Genomic DNA, 15,636 nt, shown 5'->3' with positions numbered 1-15,636 from the left:
TCTGCGACACGTACAACAACATTGCCATCTACTGTTTAGAAGTGCACCTGCTTTAAAATAAAAAAAAGGGTTCCAAAAGGGTTCTTCAGCTGTCCCCATGGAAGAACCCTTTGAAGAACCCTCTGTAGAAAGGGTTATGAATGGAACCCAAAAGGTTTCCACCTGGCTGGAACCCGAAAAAGGGTCATCTGAAAAACCCTTTTGATTCTAGACAGAACCTTTTTCTAAGAGTGTAGGCACTCCTAGATCTAAAATGATTGCATACCTAAAGGTGTAAATACAAAGGGTACAATTCCACCCAGCCTATCAGAAGGCAAGGTGAAGTCATTTAACATATTGCTTAAATATCTTGTGTTTATTGGGTAGGGGTTGGGATACAACCTTCCTCTCTCTCTCATCTAGTCTGTCTGTCACATACACATGCACATGTGACGTATGCAGTTCACACAGTCCCCCTCTCTGCCATATTAATGTCCTGCAGCCTTGGCTTCCTGTGATGTTGAAGAGGACACATTAATTACACTGGGTTAAACCTCTTCTTCAGACAGCTGGCACTCTAACCACACACACACACACTTCTTACTCAACAGGTACCCTACGGGGATTCTGATACCTCTCACTAGTATGGGAATCCCAGCTAACATAGTCTGTTCATGTGTGTGTTTTCCCCCCATCCCTGCACACAGCAGCACTTCCCTTGTCGCCCTCCTCTCTTCATCTTTCATAAGTGGACATCAACAACCCCTCTCTCTCCTTCCCCTCCCTCATGGAGACTGCACTGCAGGCCAGTGGAGAGCTCTCCCTCCCTCTCTTTCTCCCATCCTTCTCATCTCCTTTTACCCCTCTTCCCACCCTTTTCTCTCCCCGTCTCCATTACCACCCTGTCTCTCTCCCTCACTGTTTCTCTCCTCCCTCTTTCTCCCTCTCTTTCTAGTTCTGTTACAAGGAAGTAAAATTTGTGCCTGAAATGACGCAACTACTGGGCCAATAAAGGTATTTTTTGAATGTAAAAAATCTCTCACTCTCCACGTGCCTGTAGGGAGTATCTTTTAGCGCTTGCTGAAGCTCAAACACTTCCTGTTTCCCCCCCCCCTTCCTCCTGCTGCAGTGGCACCAGTTGTCGTGGTGACAGCCTATCACAGCTGTATCTCTCCTGTTCCACTGAACTCAGAGAAGCTTGACACAAAATAGAATGACGGTTAATTGTTCATTTGGATCCCCATAAGCTTTTGCAGAAGCAGCAGCTGCTCTTCCACAAAACAGTACAAGTAACAAACACTGACAGACAAGGACAGTCACACACATGTTAAATCCAATGATGTACAAACAATAAAACAAAATACAAACAACACATCAACAAAATTATGCATGTGTGTGTTAGAGTGTACCTGTGTGTGTGCTTGTGTAGAATTCGATTTTAATTTCTGTTCATTCTCTTTCTATAACTCTGTGTTCCATTCATTATTTCTCCAAATTCCTTTATTTAATAGTGTTCTGTGTGCAATATCTTCAAAAGTATACGGTTCATAAAAACACATTGTCTGTTCCACTTCACTTGTCATTATATCTGCTGATTATGCTGTTGAGTGATTGATTCTTGACCACTGGGGAGGCCCTAACGATCTGATGGTTGATTGATTTTTCTTTCTACTCCTCCTCCTCTCTCCCTCTTCTTTCCTCAGTTCTAGTCTGAAAGGAGAGAATACGTGCAGACAACATCCAGTCATTATGCCTATTATAAACACATACAGGGAGAGGTTTGGTCAAGGACCTGCATCCTTCACAAATCTCTTACACATTTCAGGAAAAATATTTTCTAAACATTTTTTTAAATTATCAACCCAAATGTTTATTTTTTATTTTTTTTATTATAGCCAATTATTCAGCAAATAACTTTCACTCGTCTTGTTAATGCTGACTGGGAAGAGTTAGCCCATTGACTAACTACCTTTAGCGTCTATTCATGAAGGTATCTTCTGGCCGGGGGAGTTTTGTTAAGAGCCCCGACGCTCGTTCTTAACGTTAAAATTTGATTTGAACATGCAACGCTTGCTGTACGGTTTTGGAAACATAAGGAACGTATTTTTCAGCGAGGAATACTACACAGATAGTACACAAGATACGGCAGTACGAGAAGATGACAGATAGTACACAAGATATTACAGTACGAGATGAACTATAGTGTTCCCACACGGCCATATCTTCATGTTACAGCACTTGTTTTACGTTAGACAGACAAAAGACAAGAGGTGCTGTGCTAACTAGCTATCTAGCGTGCTCAAACACCTGTGTGTACTAAGCGTAACTGGGGAAGAAGTGTAGCAAGAGTGTAGTTCGTCGGCTGAAGGCACACAGCCGCACAGATCTGTGTAAACCCGCTGCAGTAAGTGTATATTTTTTAAATTTGAACTATTCTATCTGAGAAAGATAAGTTCCATATGTTTCGAAAACTGTATCACAAGTGACGATTATTGATGTTTCAAAATGTTAAACCTGTCACGGGATTGTAGATCACATGGTCCCACCGGTAAGGAGTGCTTATAGCTGAGAACTCTTGGGATAGGGAGTTGTTGTTACGACATTGTAAATATACATAATATGACATTTGTAATGTCTTTATTGTTTTGAAACTTCTGTATGTGTAATGTTTACTGTTCATTTTTATTGTTTATTTCACATTTGCATATTATCTACCTCATTTGCTTTGGCAATGTTAACACACGTTTTTCCCATGCCAATAAAGCCCCTTGAATTGAATTGAGAGGGCAGAATCCCTGGGTTTCTTGAGAGCACGGGTTGGGTACACTCTTAGAAAATGTCAAAACCTTTTCCAGAAAATGTTAAAATCCTCTAGAGATAGAACCTCAGAGTTCTAGCTATAATTCAAAAAACAACTGCCATGTTTATCAAGCACGATGATGACTCAAGAAAACAATTGCAAATAAGCACACAATCTGAAGCCATAATCACACGACAAACTATAAGCTAGATAAATACAGTTGTTTGAACTTCATAGGCTACCATTTGTTAGCTAGCGAGGAAAAAGCCACCTCTAATTAGCCATTTTACAAGCTAGGCAACTGGTCTTAGAAATAAATATTAATTTGAATGATTGAATATGCCAAATAGAGCTACAGTCGCAGCCTGACGTTCACAATTAACTCATTGTATCTTTTTAATTTCAGTGGGGAGTCAGAGGCAGAGGATCCCTCTTTCTGCTGCTGCTGCTTATAACAACAATGGTTCTCAACTGGTTTTGTCTCGGGACCCAAATTGAACCAGATTGCCTCGGTAGGCCTATACATGTGATTTAGTCTTCATTCTTGCAGATATAAGATTGACTCATGTTTTGGCTCCTCTGTTTTTTCCTCTCAGAAACCAGCCAGACAATATCCCATACAATAACAGTAGGCCAGCTGTTCCATGAAGAAGGCATAAACCCTCTGAAGGTTGGCACCAAGATTGATGTGGGCTGTACCTTAACTGTTTGGGTTTGAGTCTTCTTAGCTAGTACTATTACTATGTTATAGTAGTAGGCTAGCCTAGCCATAATTCATAAATATATGGAACACATTTGGTTCAGTAGGTGAAGAAGAACCCTTTGGGATTCTATTTGGTTCAGTGAAGAAGATGCACTAGGGTTCTGGTCAAATGGTTCTAATATAGAACTTTTAGGGCTGCCATTTATACATCAAATTCATAGGACCCTTTTTCGGTTCTACTTCTAACCTTTTTTTTCTAAAAGGCTAGGGGCATGTTGTCAAACCTCAATCTATGAGAGGAGAGCCAGTGCGCGAGCGCGAGCTCAGTTTATTAACGGCGCCGCACCGATAACCACGCTGAAGCCGCCCTCCTGTAGCATCTCCCTGTTTCTCAATCACATCCCAGTTCTCGGGAAAGATGGTCGCGGTGGAAACATCCCCCAACTCGTCTCCTTCGGCTGAATGGGTCGGCTGTCTGGATAAAAGGTGCGTAGAAAACATCCCATCCTCTCGGCCATGGCATCCTCGTGGCAGTCTAAACGCCTGGAAAAACACCCCCCAACGAATTCGTGTTCGATTCATTCATCAGCGTCAACGTGACAAATCGTAATCGGCCATCTCTGCATGCGTGGGTGAGTGAGAGATGTGTTATTGCGTATCAGACGTCATTGACATCTTCATCTATTCGGTCGCTGTACAAATCAAAGCCAATTTCTAGGCTACTATTCGTTGTGGCTTTAACGTTACCCTTGTGTGTTTGCCCATTTTGGTAGTCGTCGACAAAGGCGTTGTAGGTTGATGGTCTTCTGGTTCACTGGTTTATCCTCCTCACCACCGCAACGTTGTCACATTTTATTTCCAACGCTGCCTACACGCATAAGTCAGGTTATGCATTAGATTTAGACAGAACTTCACAGTAGCATGTGCAGATTTTATTAGCCTACAAAGAATAGTGTATAGGCTTGGTTTATTTCGGGCGTGAAGCAAGCACGAGCCAGTCCAGTCTCCTCTTTGAAGAGTCATTTGTCAGCCAGCTGCCTATGTGGACTGTCTGCTGCCAGCCATTCAACACACACACCAAAGGAGGTGGGTGGCACCGTAATTGGGGAGGATGGGCTCATAGTAATGACTGGAATAAATGTAATGGTAATCACTCATCAAACACACTAATCTTCCATGGTATTTGTATTATTTTCCGGAGAATGCATTGACCCTCTAGTTGGTCATCCCTTTTATACCGTGGCTATAATTGAACACATTTACTGCTAAAAATGTGTTCAACATCCACTGAAGTAGCTAACAAGTTTTAGCTAGCAAGTTTACTACACGGAACAAATATAAACGCAACATGTAAACTGATGGCCCCATTGTTTCATGAGCTGAAATAAAATCTACCAGAAATGTTCCATTCGCACAAAAAGCTAATCTCTCAAATTATATGCACAAATTTGTTTACATCCCTGTTCTCCTTTGCTAAGATAATTCATCCACCTGACAGGTGTGGCATATCAAGACGCTGATTAAACTGTATGATCATTACACAGGTGCACCTTGTGCTCTGGACAATAAAAATACACTCTAAACGGTGCAGTTTTGTCACACAACACAATGCCACAGATTTTTTTGAGTTTTGAGGGAGCGTGCAAGTGGCATGCTGACTGCAGGAATGTCCATCAGAGCTGTTGCCAGATAATTGCATGTTAATTTCTGTACCATAATCCACCTTCAATTAAATGAGAATTTGACAGTATGTCCAACTGGCCTCACAACCGCAGACCATGTGTCAACCACGCCAGCCCAGGACCTCCACATCCGGCTTCTTCACCTGTGGGATCGTCTGAGACCAGCCACCCGGACAGCTGATGAAACTGTGGGTTTGCACACCTGAAGAATTTCTACACAAATGGTCAGAAACCATCTCAGGGAAGCTCCTCTGCGTGCTCGTCGCCCTCATCAGGGTCTTGACCCGACTGCAGTTCAGCCTCGTAAAACGACTTCAGTGGGAAAACTCTCCCCTTCGATGGCCACTGGCATTGCAGACAAGTGTTTATGGCGTTGTGTGGGTGAGCGGTTTGCTGATGTCAACGTTGTGAACGGAGTGCCCGATGGTGGAGGTGGGGTTGTGGTGTGGGCAGGCAAAAGCTTGAGACAACGAACACAATTGCATTATATCGATGGCAATTTGAATGCATAGAGATACCATGAGATCCTTAAGCCCATTGTCATGCCATTCATCCGCCACCATCACCTCATGTTTTAGCATTTTAGCATCGTGCCTAAGAACAGCCCTTAGCCGTGGTATATTGGCCATATACCACACCCCCCTCGTGCCTTATTGCTTAATTATAACACTCACAGCTTTCCAAGAAAACAGACATTTAGTGTCTTTACACATATTTTAGAGGCTATTTATACAGAAAAAGGGTATAACACCTCTGTAAACTGTCTTTATAATTATGACAATATTTTAGGTTGACAAAATATTGTCAACACAATTTCTGAAATATCACATCTTATTTTCCTTTAAGTAAAATTAGGAAATGCTTTTCACCCCTTAAAAGAAAAAGAAATGAGGAAATGCAATCACCTATGCCACCATTCATTTTAATTAGACTTGTTTGGATTACTCCCTGACTACAATGGCTGTCATTTTCATACCATTCTGGCACTTTGAGGGTATACAGTGCCCTCGGAAAGTATTCAGACCCTTTGATTTTTTCCAAATTTTGTTACGTTACAGCCTTATTCTAAAATTGATTAAATCGTCCCCCCCTCAATCTACACACAATACCCCATAATGACAAAGCAAAACCAGGTTTAGAAATTTCAGCAAAAAAAATATCAGATTTACATAAGTATTCAGACCCTTTACTCAGTACTTCGTTGAAGCAAACCTCTCAATCCTCTCTGTCAGGTTGGATGGGGAGCGTTGCTGCAGAGCTATTGTCCTGAAGCCACACTTGCGTTGTCTGGGCTGAGTGCTGAGAGTTGTTGTCCTGTTGGACATTGAACCCAGTCTGAGGTCCTGAGTGCTCTGGAGCAGATTTTCATCAAGGATCTCTTTGTACTTTGCGCCGTTCGTCTTTGCCTCGATCCTGACAATTCTCCCAGTCCCTGCCACTGAAAAACATCTCCATAGCATGATGCTGTCACAAACCATGCTGGTTTCCTCCAGACGTGACGCTTGGCTATCAGGTCAAAAAGTTTCATCTTGGTTTGATCAGTCCATAGAATCTTTTTTTCTCATGGTCTGAAAGTCTTGAGGTGCCTTTGGCAAACTCCAAGCAGGCTGTCATGTGCCTTTTACTGAGGAGTGGTTTCCGTCTGGCCACGCTACCATAAAGGCCTGATTGGTGGAGTGCCACAGAGATAGTTGTCCTTCTGGAAGGTTCTCCCATTTCCAGAGGAACTCTAGAGCTCTGTTTGAGTGACTATTGGGTTCTTGGTCTACTCCCTAACCAAGGCCCTCCTCCCCCGATTGCTCAGTTTGGCTTGGGCGACCAGCTCTAGGAAGAGTCTTGTTGTTTCCAAACCACTGTGTTCTTGGGGATCTTCAATTCTGCAGAAATCTTTTGGTACCCTTCCCCAGATCTGTGCCTCAGCACAATCCTGTCTCGGAGCTCTACGGACAATTACTTCGACCTCATGGCTTGGTTTTTGCTCTGGCATGCACTGTCAACTATGGGACCTTATATAGACAGGTGTGTGCCTTTCCAAATCATGTCCAATTAAGTTAATTTACCACAGGTGGACTCCAATCCAGTTGTAGAAACATCTCAAGGATAATCAATGGAAACAGGATGCACCTGAGCTCAATTTCGAGTCTCATAGCAAAGGTTCTGAATACTTCTGTAAATAGGGTGTTTCTGTTTTAATATTTTTTTGAAATGTGCAAAATAAATGAAAACCCTGTTTCTGCTTTGTCATTATGGAGTATTGTGTGTAGATTTCTGAGTATAAAAAAAAACCTTTTAGAATAAGGCTGTAACGTAACAAAATGTGAAAAAAGTCAAGGGATACTGAATACTTTCCGTAGGCACTGTATAATAGGATCTCTGGTCAGAGTATAGAATACTGTACTATCCATTAGGAAAGCTCGGGAGTGTTTTGATGTTGATGTTTGATGTTTTAAATTCCATCTGTATGGGTGGAGGATAAAATAAAGAACCCATTTAATCTGTGCTGTGCTCGCGCACATCGCAACATTCCATTCCTATATCTATCCTCATTATAATGACACATCCACAGGTAACCATTGGCAACTTGAGCTCATTGCTCTCTCTTTCTCGCTCTCTCCGTTCTGTGTGATGCAGTGAGAAGAAGAGATGTTTCTAATGGGCATCATGAGCCGTCCTCCTAAGAGGAAAGTGCCATCCTTTCCTTGGAATGCTGACAGGGGATTTGGTCAGTGTAGATGAAGGAAAGGAAGCCATGTTAGGAGGCTGAGATGCAGCCTATCTGCATCTCTCCTGGTGGTGGAGATAAGGTTACAGTGGACACGCTGGACGCACGCACGCGCAAACACATGCGCAGGCACACACAATGTACAAATCAATAAGCCCAGGCAGCAATGCTAAATCAGCTGTTTGTTACCGACAGCTACTTTAAGTGTGTGTGTTAGTGGTGCGCTGGTCAGCTGTTTGTTCACCCACACTCTCCTGCAATTGCTAATAACCCATCCACAACCGCCCGACTATATCTGATCAAGTGAACATTTGATGCCTGCACCCAGCCCTAAACCGCTAATATAGAAAATGTGCTGTAGGCTACAGTCAGAGACGGCGGAAATGTTTTTTGACGGGGTGCCAGATTTTTTGTTGTTGCTTGATATAGATATTTCTGCTATACAGTGCATTCGAAAGTATTCAGACCCTTTCCCCTTTCCCACATTTTGATATATTACAGGCTTATTCTAAAATGGATTAAATGGCCAGAGCCTGGACTTGAACCCGATCGAACATCTCTGGAGAGACCTGAAAATAGCTGTGCACCGATGTTCCCCATGCAACCTGACAGAGCTTGAGAGAATCTGCAGAGAAGGATGGGAGAAACTCCCCAAATACAGTGCCTTGCGAAAGTATTCGGCCCCCTTGAACTTTGCGACCTTTTGCCACATTTCAGGCTTCAAACATAAAGATATAAAACTGTATTTTTTTGTGAAGAATCAACAACAAGTGGGACACAATCATGAAGAGGAACGACATTTATTGGATATTTCAAACTTTTTTAACAAATCAAAAACTGAAAAATTGGGCGTGCAAAATTATTCAGCCCCTTTACTTTCAGTGCAGCAAACTCTCTCCAGAAGTTCAGTGAGGATCTCTGAATGATCCAATGTTGACCTAAATGACTAATGATGATAAATACAATCCACCTGTGTGTAATCAAGTCTCCGTATAAATGCACCTGCACTGTGATAGTCTCAGAGGTCCGTTAAAAGCGCAGAGAGCATCATGAAGAACAAGGAACACACCAGGCAGGTCCGAGATACTGTTGTCGAGAAGTTTAAAGCCGGATTTGGATACAAAAATATTTCCCAAGCTTTAAACATCCCAAGGAGCACTGTGCAAGCGATAATATTGAAATGGAAGGAGTATCAGACCACTGCAAATCTACCAAGACCTGGCCGTCCCTCTAAACTTTCAGCTCATACAAGGAGAAGACTGATCAGAGATGCAGCCAAGAGGCCCATGATCTCTCTGGATGAACTGCAGAGATCTACAGCTGAGGTGGGAGACTCTGTCCATAGGACAACAATCAGTCGTATATTGCACAAATCTGGCCTTTATGGAAGACTGGCAAGAAGAAAGCCATTTCTTAAAGATATCCATAAAAAGTGTTTTTTAAAGTTTGCCACAAGCCACCTGGGAGACACACCAAACATGTGGAAGAAGGTGCTCTGGTCAGATGAAACCAAAATTGAACTTTTTGGCAACAATGCAAAACGTTATGTTTGGCGTAAAAGCAACACAGCTGAACACACCATCCCCACTGTCAAACATGGTGGTGGCAGCATCATGGTTTGGGCCTGCTTTTCTTCAGCAGGGACAGGGAAGATGGTTAAAATTGATGGGAAGATGGATGGAGCCAAATACAGGACCATTCTGGAAGAAAACCTGATGGAGTCTGCAAAAGACCTGAGACTGGGACGGAGATTTGTCTTCCAACAAGACAATGATCCAAAACATAAAGCAAAATCTACAATGGAATGGTTCAAAAATAAACATATCCAGGTGTTAGAATGGCCAAGTCAAAGTCCAGACCTGAATCCAATCGAGAATCTGTGGAAAGAACTGAAAACTGCTGTTCACAAATGCTCTCCATCCAACCTCACTGAGCTCGAGCTGTTTTGCAAGGAGGAATGGGAAAAAATGTCAGTCTCTCGATGTGCAAAACTGATAGAGACATACCCCAAGCGACTTACAGCTGTAATCGCAGCAAAAGGTGGCGCTACAAAGTATTAACTTAAGGGGGCTGAATAATTTTGCACGCCCAATTTTTCAGTTTTTGATTTGTTAAAAAAGTTTGAAATATCCAATAAATGTCGTTCCACTTCATGATTGTGTCCCACTTGTTGTTGATTCTTCACAAAAAAATACAGTTTTATATCTTTATGTTTGAAGCCTGAAATGTGGCAAAAGGTCGCAAAGTTCAAGGCGGCCGAATACTTTCGCAAGGCACTGTACAGGTGTGCCAAGCTTGCAGCGCGATACCCAAGAAATTTTGAGGCTGTAATCACTGCCAAAGGTGCTTCAACAAAGTACTGAGTAAATAGTCTGAGTGCTTATGTAATTAAGGTTTCTGTTTTTTATTTTGAATACATTTGCAAACATTTCTAAAAACCTGTTTTTGCTTTGTCATTATGGGGTATTGTGTGTGTGTATATTGATGAGAACAAAACACTATTTAATCCATTTTAGAATAAGGCTGTAACGTAACAAAATGTGGAAAAAGTCAAGGGGTCTGAATACTTTCTGAATTGCACTGTAATAATTTCCGACATTTTGGTAGGCTAGTTGTTAGTCACCTTGTCTAATTAGGTAGGCCTACATGCAGCTTCTCTTCTTTCATTATATGTTGCCCTACAAGACTAAATAAACCCTTTCTCATCAGAATGTCATAAATCAATAGAATGAATGCTTCAGTCTAGTTCACAACGGTCAAGTTCTGTCATCTCTGCTTCTTTCGCGGTGCAAAGATGTTTACTGTAGGGACCGGGAATAACATGCAATAGTCCTAACTCAATCCCCCCAAAAAGGGAAATATTATCCGTGCAAAATGTCCAAATAACATCAGTTTGACCAGTTGTATGGAAATAGAAAGCTGTGAAAATGACCTAACGTGTTTCTAATAAGATTTCAGTTCGGCTTGGATGCATAGTATTGCAACCACAACAAAAAATATCAGCTCTTATGATGCCGATAAAGAAGACACCTCTACAGACGGTATCCAACTTCACATTTGCATTCTCTCAAGATGCCCGAAATAAATAAATATAGTTTCTCCACTCCTGTTCCCATGTCAAAATTTTACCTACATTCGGTGTATAATTTTACTGCAAGAAATGCCCTGCAGGAGTTAATATTAAGGCTATGTGAGAGGTTATAGACCTACTGTCAGTGTCCAGGTTTACAATGAACCCATCTGAACAGTAGGCAGTTCCCTTGACGTGCCGTAGGCCTATATGAAGTCCCTATCTTGTGGCTGTCGACTTTGTATATGTCACGACTTCAGCCGATGTCGGTCCCTCTCCTTGTTCGGGCGGTGTTCGGCGGTCGACGTCACCGACCTTCTAGCCATCACTGATCCATTTTTCATTTTCCATTGCCTTTGTCTTGTCTTCCTTCACAGCTGGTTCCAATCCCATCAATTACATGTTGTGTATTTAACCCTCTGTTTCCCATCACGTCCTTGTCGGAGATAGTTTGAGTGTATTATGTATTGGTGCGCGACGGGTTCTTGGCTCCACTTTTATTTATTTGTCATTTTGGTTTTGGAGTTTTGTGAAGTCTGTGAAACGACTCCATTTTACCAAGTTCGATTCTCCTGTGCCTGACTTCCCTGCCACCTACACACACGACATTACAGTATAGCGCCTGACAATCACCAAATAGAATGTATTTATTATAGCCCTTCGTACATCAGCTGATATCTCAAAGTGCTGTACAGAAACCCAGCCTAAAACCCCAAACAGCAAGCAATGCAGGTGTAGAAGCACGGTGGCTAGGAAAAACTCCCTAGAAAGGCCAGAACCTAGGAAGACACCTAGAGAGGAACCAGGCTATGTGGGGTGGCCAGTCCTCTTCTGGCTGTGCCGGGTGGAGATTATAACAGAACATGGCCAAGATGTTCAAATGTTCATAAATGACCAGCATGGTCAAATAATAATAATCACAGGCAGAACGGTTAAAACTGGAGCAGCAGCACGGCCAGGTGGACTGGGGACAGCAAGGAGTCATCATGTCAGGTAGTCCTGAGGCATGGTCCTAGGGCTCAGGTCCTCCGAGAGAGAGAAAGAAAGAGAGAATTAGAGAGAGCATACTTAAATTCACACAGGACACCGGATAGGACAGGAGAAGTACTCCAGATATAACAAACTGACCCTAGCCCCCCGACACATAAACTACTGCAGCATAAATACTGGAGGCTGAGACAGGAGGGGTCAGGAGACACTGTGGCCCCATCCGATGACACCCCCGGACAGGGCCAAACAGGAAGGATATAACCCCACCCACTTTGCCATAGCACAGCCCCCACACTACTAGAGGGATATCTTCAACCACCAACTTACCATCCTGAGACAAGGCCGAGTATAGCCCACAAAGATCTCCGCCACGGCACAACCCAAGGGGGGGCGCCAACCCAGACAGGAAGATCACATCAATGACTCAACCCACTCAAGTGACGCACCCCTCCTAGGGACGGTATGAAAGAGCCCTAGTAAGCCAGTGACTTAGCCCCTGTAATAGGGTTAGAGGCAGAGAATCCCAGTGGAAAGAGGGGAACCGGCCAGGCAGAGACAGCAAGGGCAGTTTGTTGCTCCAGAGCCTTTCCGTTCACCTTCACACTCCTGGGCCAGATTACACTCAATCATATGACCCACTGAAGAGATGAGTCTTCAGTAAAGACTTAAAGGTTGAGACCGAGTTTGTGTCTCTCACATGGGTAGGCAGACCATTCCATAAAAATGGAGCTCTATAGGAGAAAGCCCTGCCTCCAGCTGTTTGCTTAGAAATTCTAGGGACAATTAGGAGGCCTGCGTCTTGTGACCGTAGCGTACATGTAGGTATGTACGGCAGGACCGAATCATAGAGATAGGTAGGAGCAAGCCCATGTAATGCTTTGTAGGTTAGCAGTAAAACCTTGAAATTAGTAATATGATACATTTTTGGGGTTCTAGTCAGGATTCTAGCAGCCGCATTTAGCACTAACTGAAGTTTATTTAGTGCTTTATCCGGGTAGCCGGAAAGTAGAGCATTGCAGTAGTCTAACCTAGAAGTGACAAAAGCATGGATACATTTTTCTGCATCATTTTTGGACAGAAAGTTTCAGATTTTTGCAATGTTACGTAGTTGGAAAAAAGCTGTCCTTGAAACAGTCTTGATATGTTCTTCAAAAGAGAGATCAGGGTCCAGAGTAATGCCGAGGTCCTTCACAGTTTTATTTGAGACGACTGTAGAACCATTAAGATTGATTGTCAGATTCAACAGAAGATCTCTTTGTTTCTTGGGACCTAGAACAAGCATCTCTGTTTTGTCCGAGTTTAAAAGTAGAAAGTTTGCAGCCATCCACTTCCTTATGTCTGAAACACATGCTTCTAGCGAGGGCAATTTTGGGACTTCACCATGTTTCATTGAAATGTACAGCTGTGTGTCAGCCGCATAGCAGTGAAAGTTAACATTATGTTTTCGAATGACATCCCCAAGAGGTAAAATATATAGTGAAAACAATAGTGGTCCTAAAACGGAACCTTGAGGAACACCGACATTTACAGTTGATTTGTCAGAGGACAAACCATTCACAAAGACAAACTGATATATTTCCGACAGATAAGATCTAAACCAGGCCAGAACTTGTCCGTGTAGATCAATTTGTGTTTCCAATCTCTCCAAAAGAATGCGGTGATCAATGGTATCAAAAGCAGCACTAAGGTCTAGGAGCACGAGGACAGATGCAGAGCCTCGGTCTGATGCCATTAAAAGGCAATTTACCACCTTCACAAGTGCAGTCTCAGTGCTATGATGGGGTCTAAAACCAGACTGAAGCATTTCGTATACATTGTTTGTCTTCAGGAAGGCAGTGAGTTGCTGAGCAACAGCCTTTTCTAAAATGTTTGAGAGGAATGAAAGATTCGATAGTTTTGTATATTTTCTGGGTCAAGGTTTGGCTTTTTCAAGAGAGGCTTTATTACTGCCACTTTTAGTGAGTTTGGTACACATCCGGTGGATAGAGAGCCATTTATTATGTTCAACATCACACATAACATACACATAACATAGCATAACACACACATAACATAGCTGCTACTGCTATTAGCCTATCCTCTTTTTCCACTTCACCAAATGTTTTCAAAACATACATTTTCTGGCCCTCCCTTCTATTTATTTTAAACTCCGTTTTGCAGCTTTTCTCTTATTAAGTTAAAACCCTCTACAATCTAAGCCGGGGGGGTTCTACTAAGCTATGTGGAATTGTTTTAAGAAGGCCCTACCAAGGATCATTTAGCTATTTGATTTAGAATTTTATGACCCCTTGAAGGATCAAAAAATATTTGATACATTTAATTTGGCCTTATTGCTATTAGCCCATACAAACGCTTTGAAAAATCAATTTATTACATGTAACAGATGGTCCCCCCCAAAAATCTAAGGGAAGTTTGTTCTGAAGTGTCTGTCCTATATCTGAGAAATATATGAAAGATCAGGAAACATAAACTCAGCAAAAAAAAGAAACGTCCTCTCACTGTCAACTGCGTTTATTTTCAGCAACTTAACATGTGTAAATATTTGTATGAACATAGAAAGATTCAACAACTGAGACATCAACTGAACAAGTTCCACAGACATGTGACTAACAGAAATGGAATAGTGTGTCCATGAACAAAGGCGGGGTCAAAATCAAATGTAACAGTTGGTATCTGGTGTGGCCACCAGCTGCATTAAGTACTGCAGTGCATCTCCTCCTCATAGACTGCACCAGTTTTGCCAGTTCTTGCTGTGAGATGTTACCCCACCCTTCCACCAAGGCACCTGCAAGTTCCTGGACATTTCTGAGGGGAATGGGAGCCCTCACCCTCTGATCCAACAGGTCCCAGACATGCTCAATGGGATTGAGATCCAGGCTCTTCACTGGCCATGGCAGAACACTGACATTTCTGTCTTGCAGGAAATCACGCACAGAACAAGCAGTAATGCTGGAGGGTCATGTCAGGATGAGCCTGCCGGAAGGGTACCACATGAGGGAGGAGGATGTCTTCCCTGTAACCCACAGTGTTGAGATTGCCTGCAATGACAACAAGCTCAGTCCAATGATGCTGTGACACCGCCCCAGACCATGACGGACCCTCCACCTCCAAATCGAACCTCGGTGTAACGCTCATTCCCTCGATGACAAAACTGCAACTCGTCAGTGAAGAACACTTTTTGCCAGTCCTGTCTGGTCCAGCAACGGTGGGTTTGTGCCCATAGGTGACGTTGTTGACAGTGATGTCTGGTGAGGGCCTGCCTTACAACAGGCCTACAAGTCCTCAGTCCTCTCTCAGGCTATTGTGGACAGTCTCAGCACTGATGGAGGGATTGTGCGTTCTTTGTGTAACTCGGGTAGTTGTTGCAATCCTGTACCTGTCCTGCAGGTGTGATGTTCGGATGTACCGATCCTGTGCAGATGTTACATGTGGTCTCCCTGTAGCGCAGTCTTTGGCATCTCACTGTTACGACATTGCAATTTATTGCCGTGGTCACATCTGCAGTCCTCATGCCTCCTTGCAGCATGCCTAAGGCATGTTCATGCAGATGAGCAGGGACCCTGGGCATCTTTCTTTTGGTGTTTTTCAGAGTCAGGACACTAAAGAGGCATTTCTACTAACTTTTCATAACTGTGACCTTAATTGTCTACCGTCTGTAAGCTGTTAACGATCGTTTCAGAGGTGCATGTT

General features: G+C 42.9%; 1 protein-coding gene across 1 annotated transcript in view; it reads left to right on the top strand.

The window, feature by feature from the left end:
• Positions 1–3,838: 3,838 nt before the first annotated feature.
• LOC139377406 (rap guanine nucleotide exchange factor 4-like) overlaps positions 3,839–15,636 on the top strand; it is a 42,704-nt gene continuing 30,906 nt past the window's right edge. Inside the window, exon 1 of the mRNA XM_071120435.1 lies at positions 3,839–3,968. Within this exon, the coding sequence (XP_070976536.1) occupies positions 3,901–3,968 (68 nt within the window). The 5' untranslated portion in view covers positions 3,839–3,900. The remainder of the gene's footprint in view (positions 3,969–15,636) is intronic.

The sequence above is a fragment of the Oncorhynchus clarkii genome, chromosome 20, assembly GCF_045791955.1.
Source record: "Oncorhynchus clarkii lewisi isolate Uvic-CL-2024 chromosome 20, UVic_Ocla_1.0, whole genome shotgun sequence".
Lineage (NCBI taxonomy): Eukaryota > Metazoa > Chordata > Actinopteri > Salmoniformes > Salmonidae > Oncorhynchus > Oncorhynchus clarkii.
The sequence above is the reverse complement of the archived record's forward strand: the minus strand, read 5'-3'. Positions and strand labels throughout refer to the sequence as shown.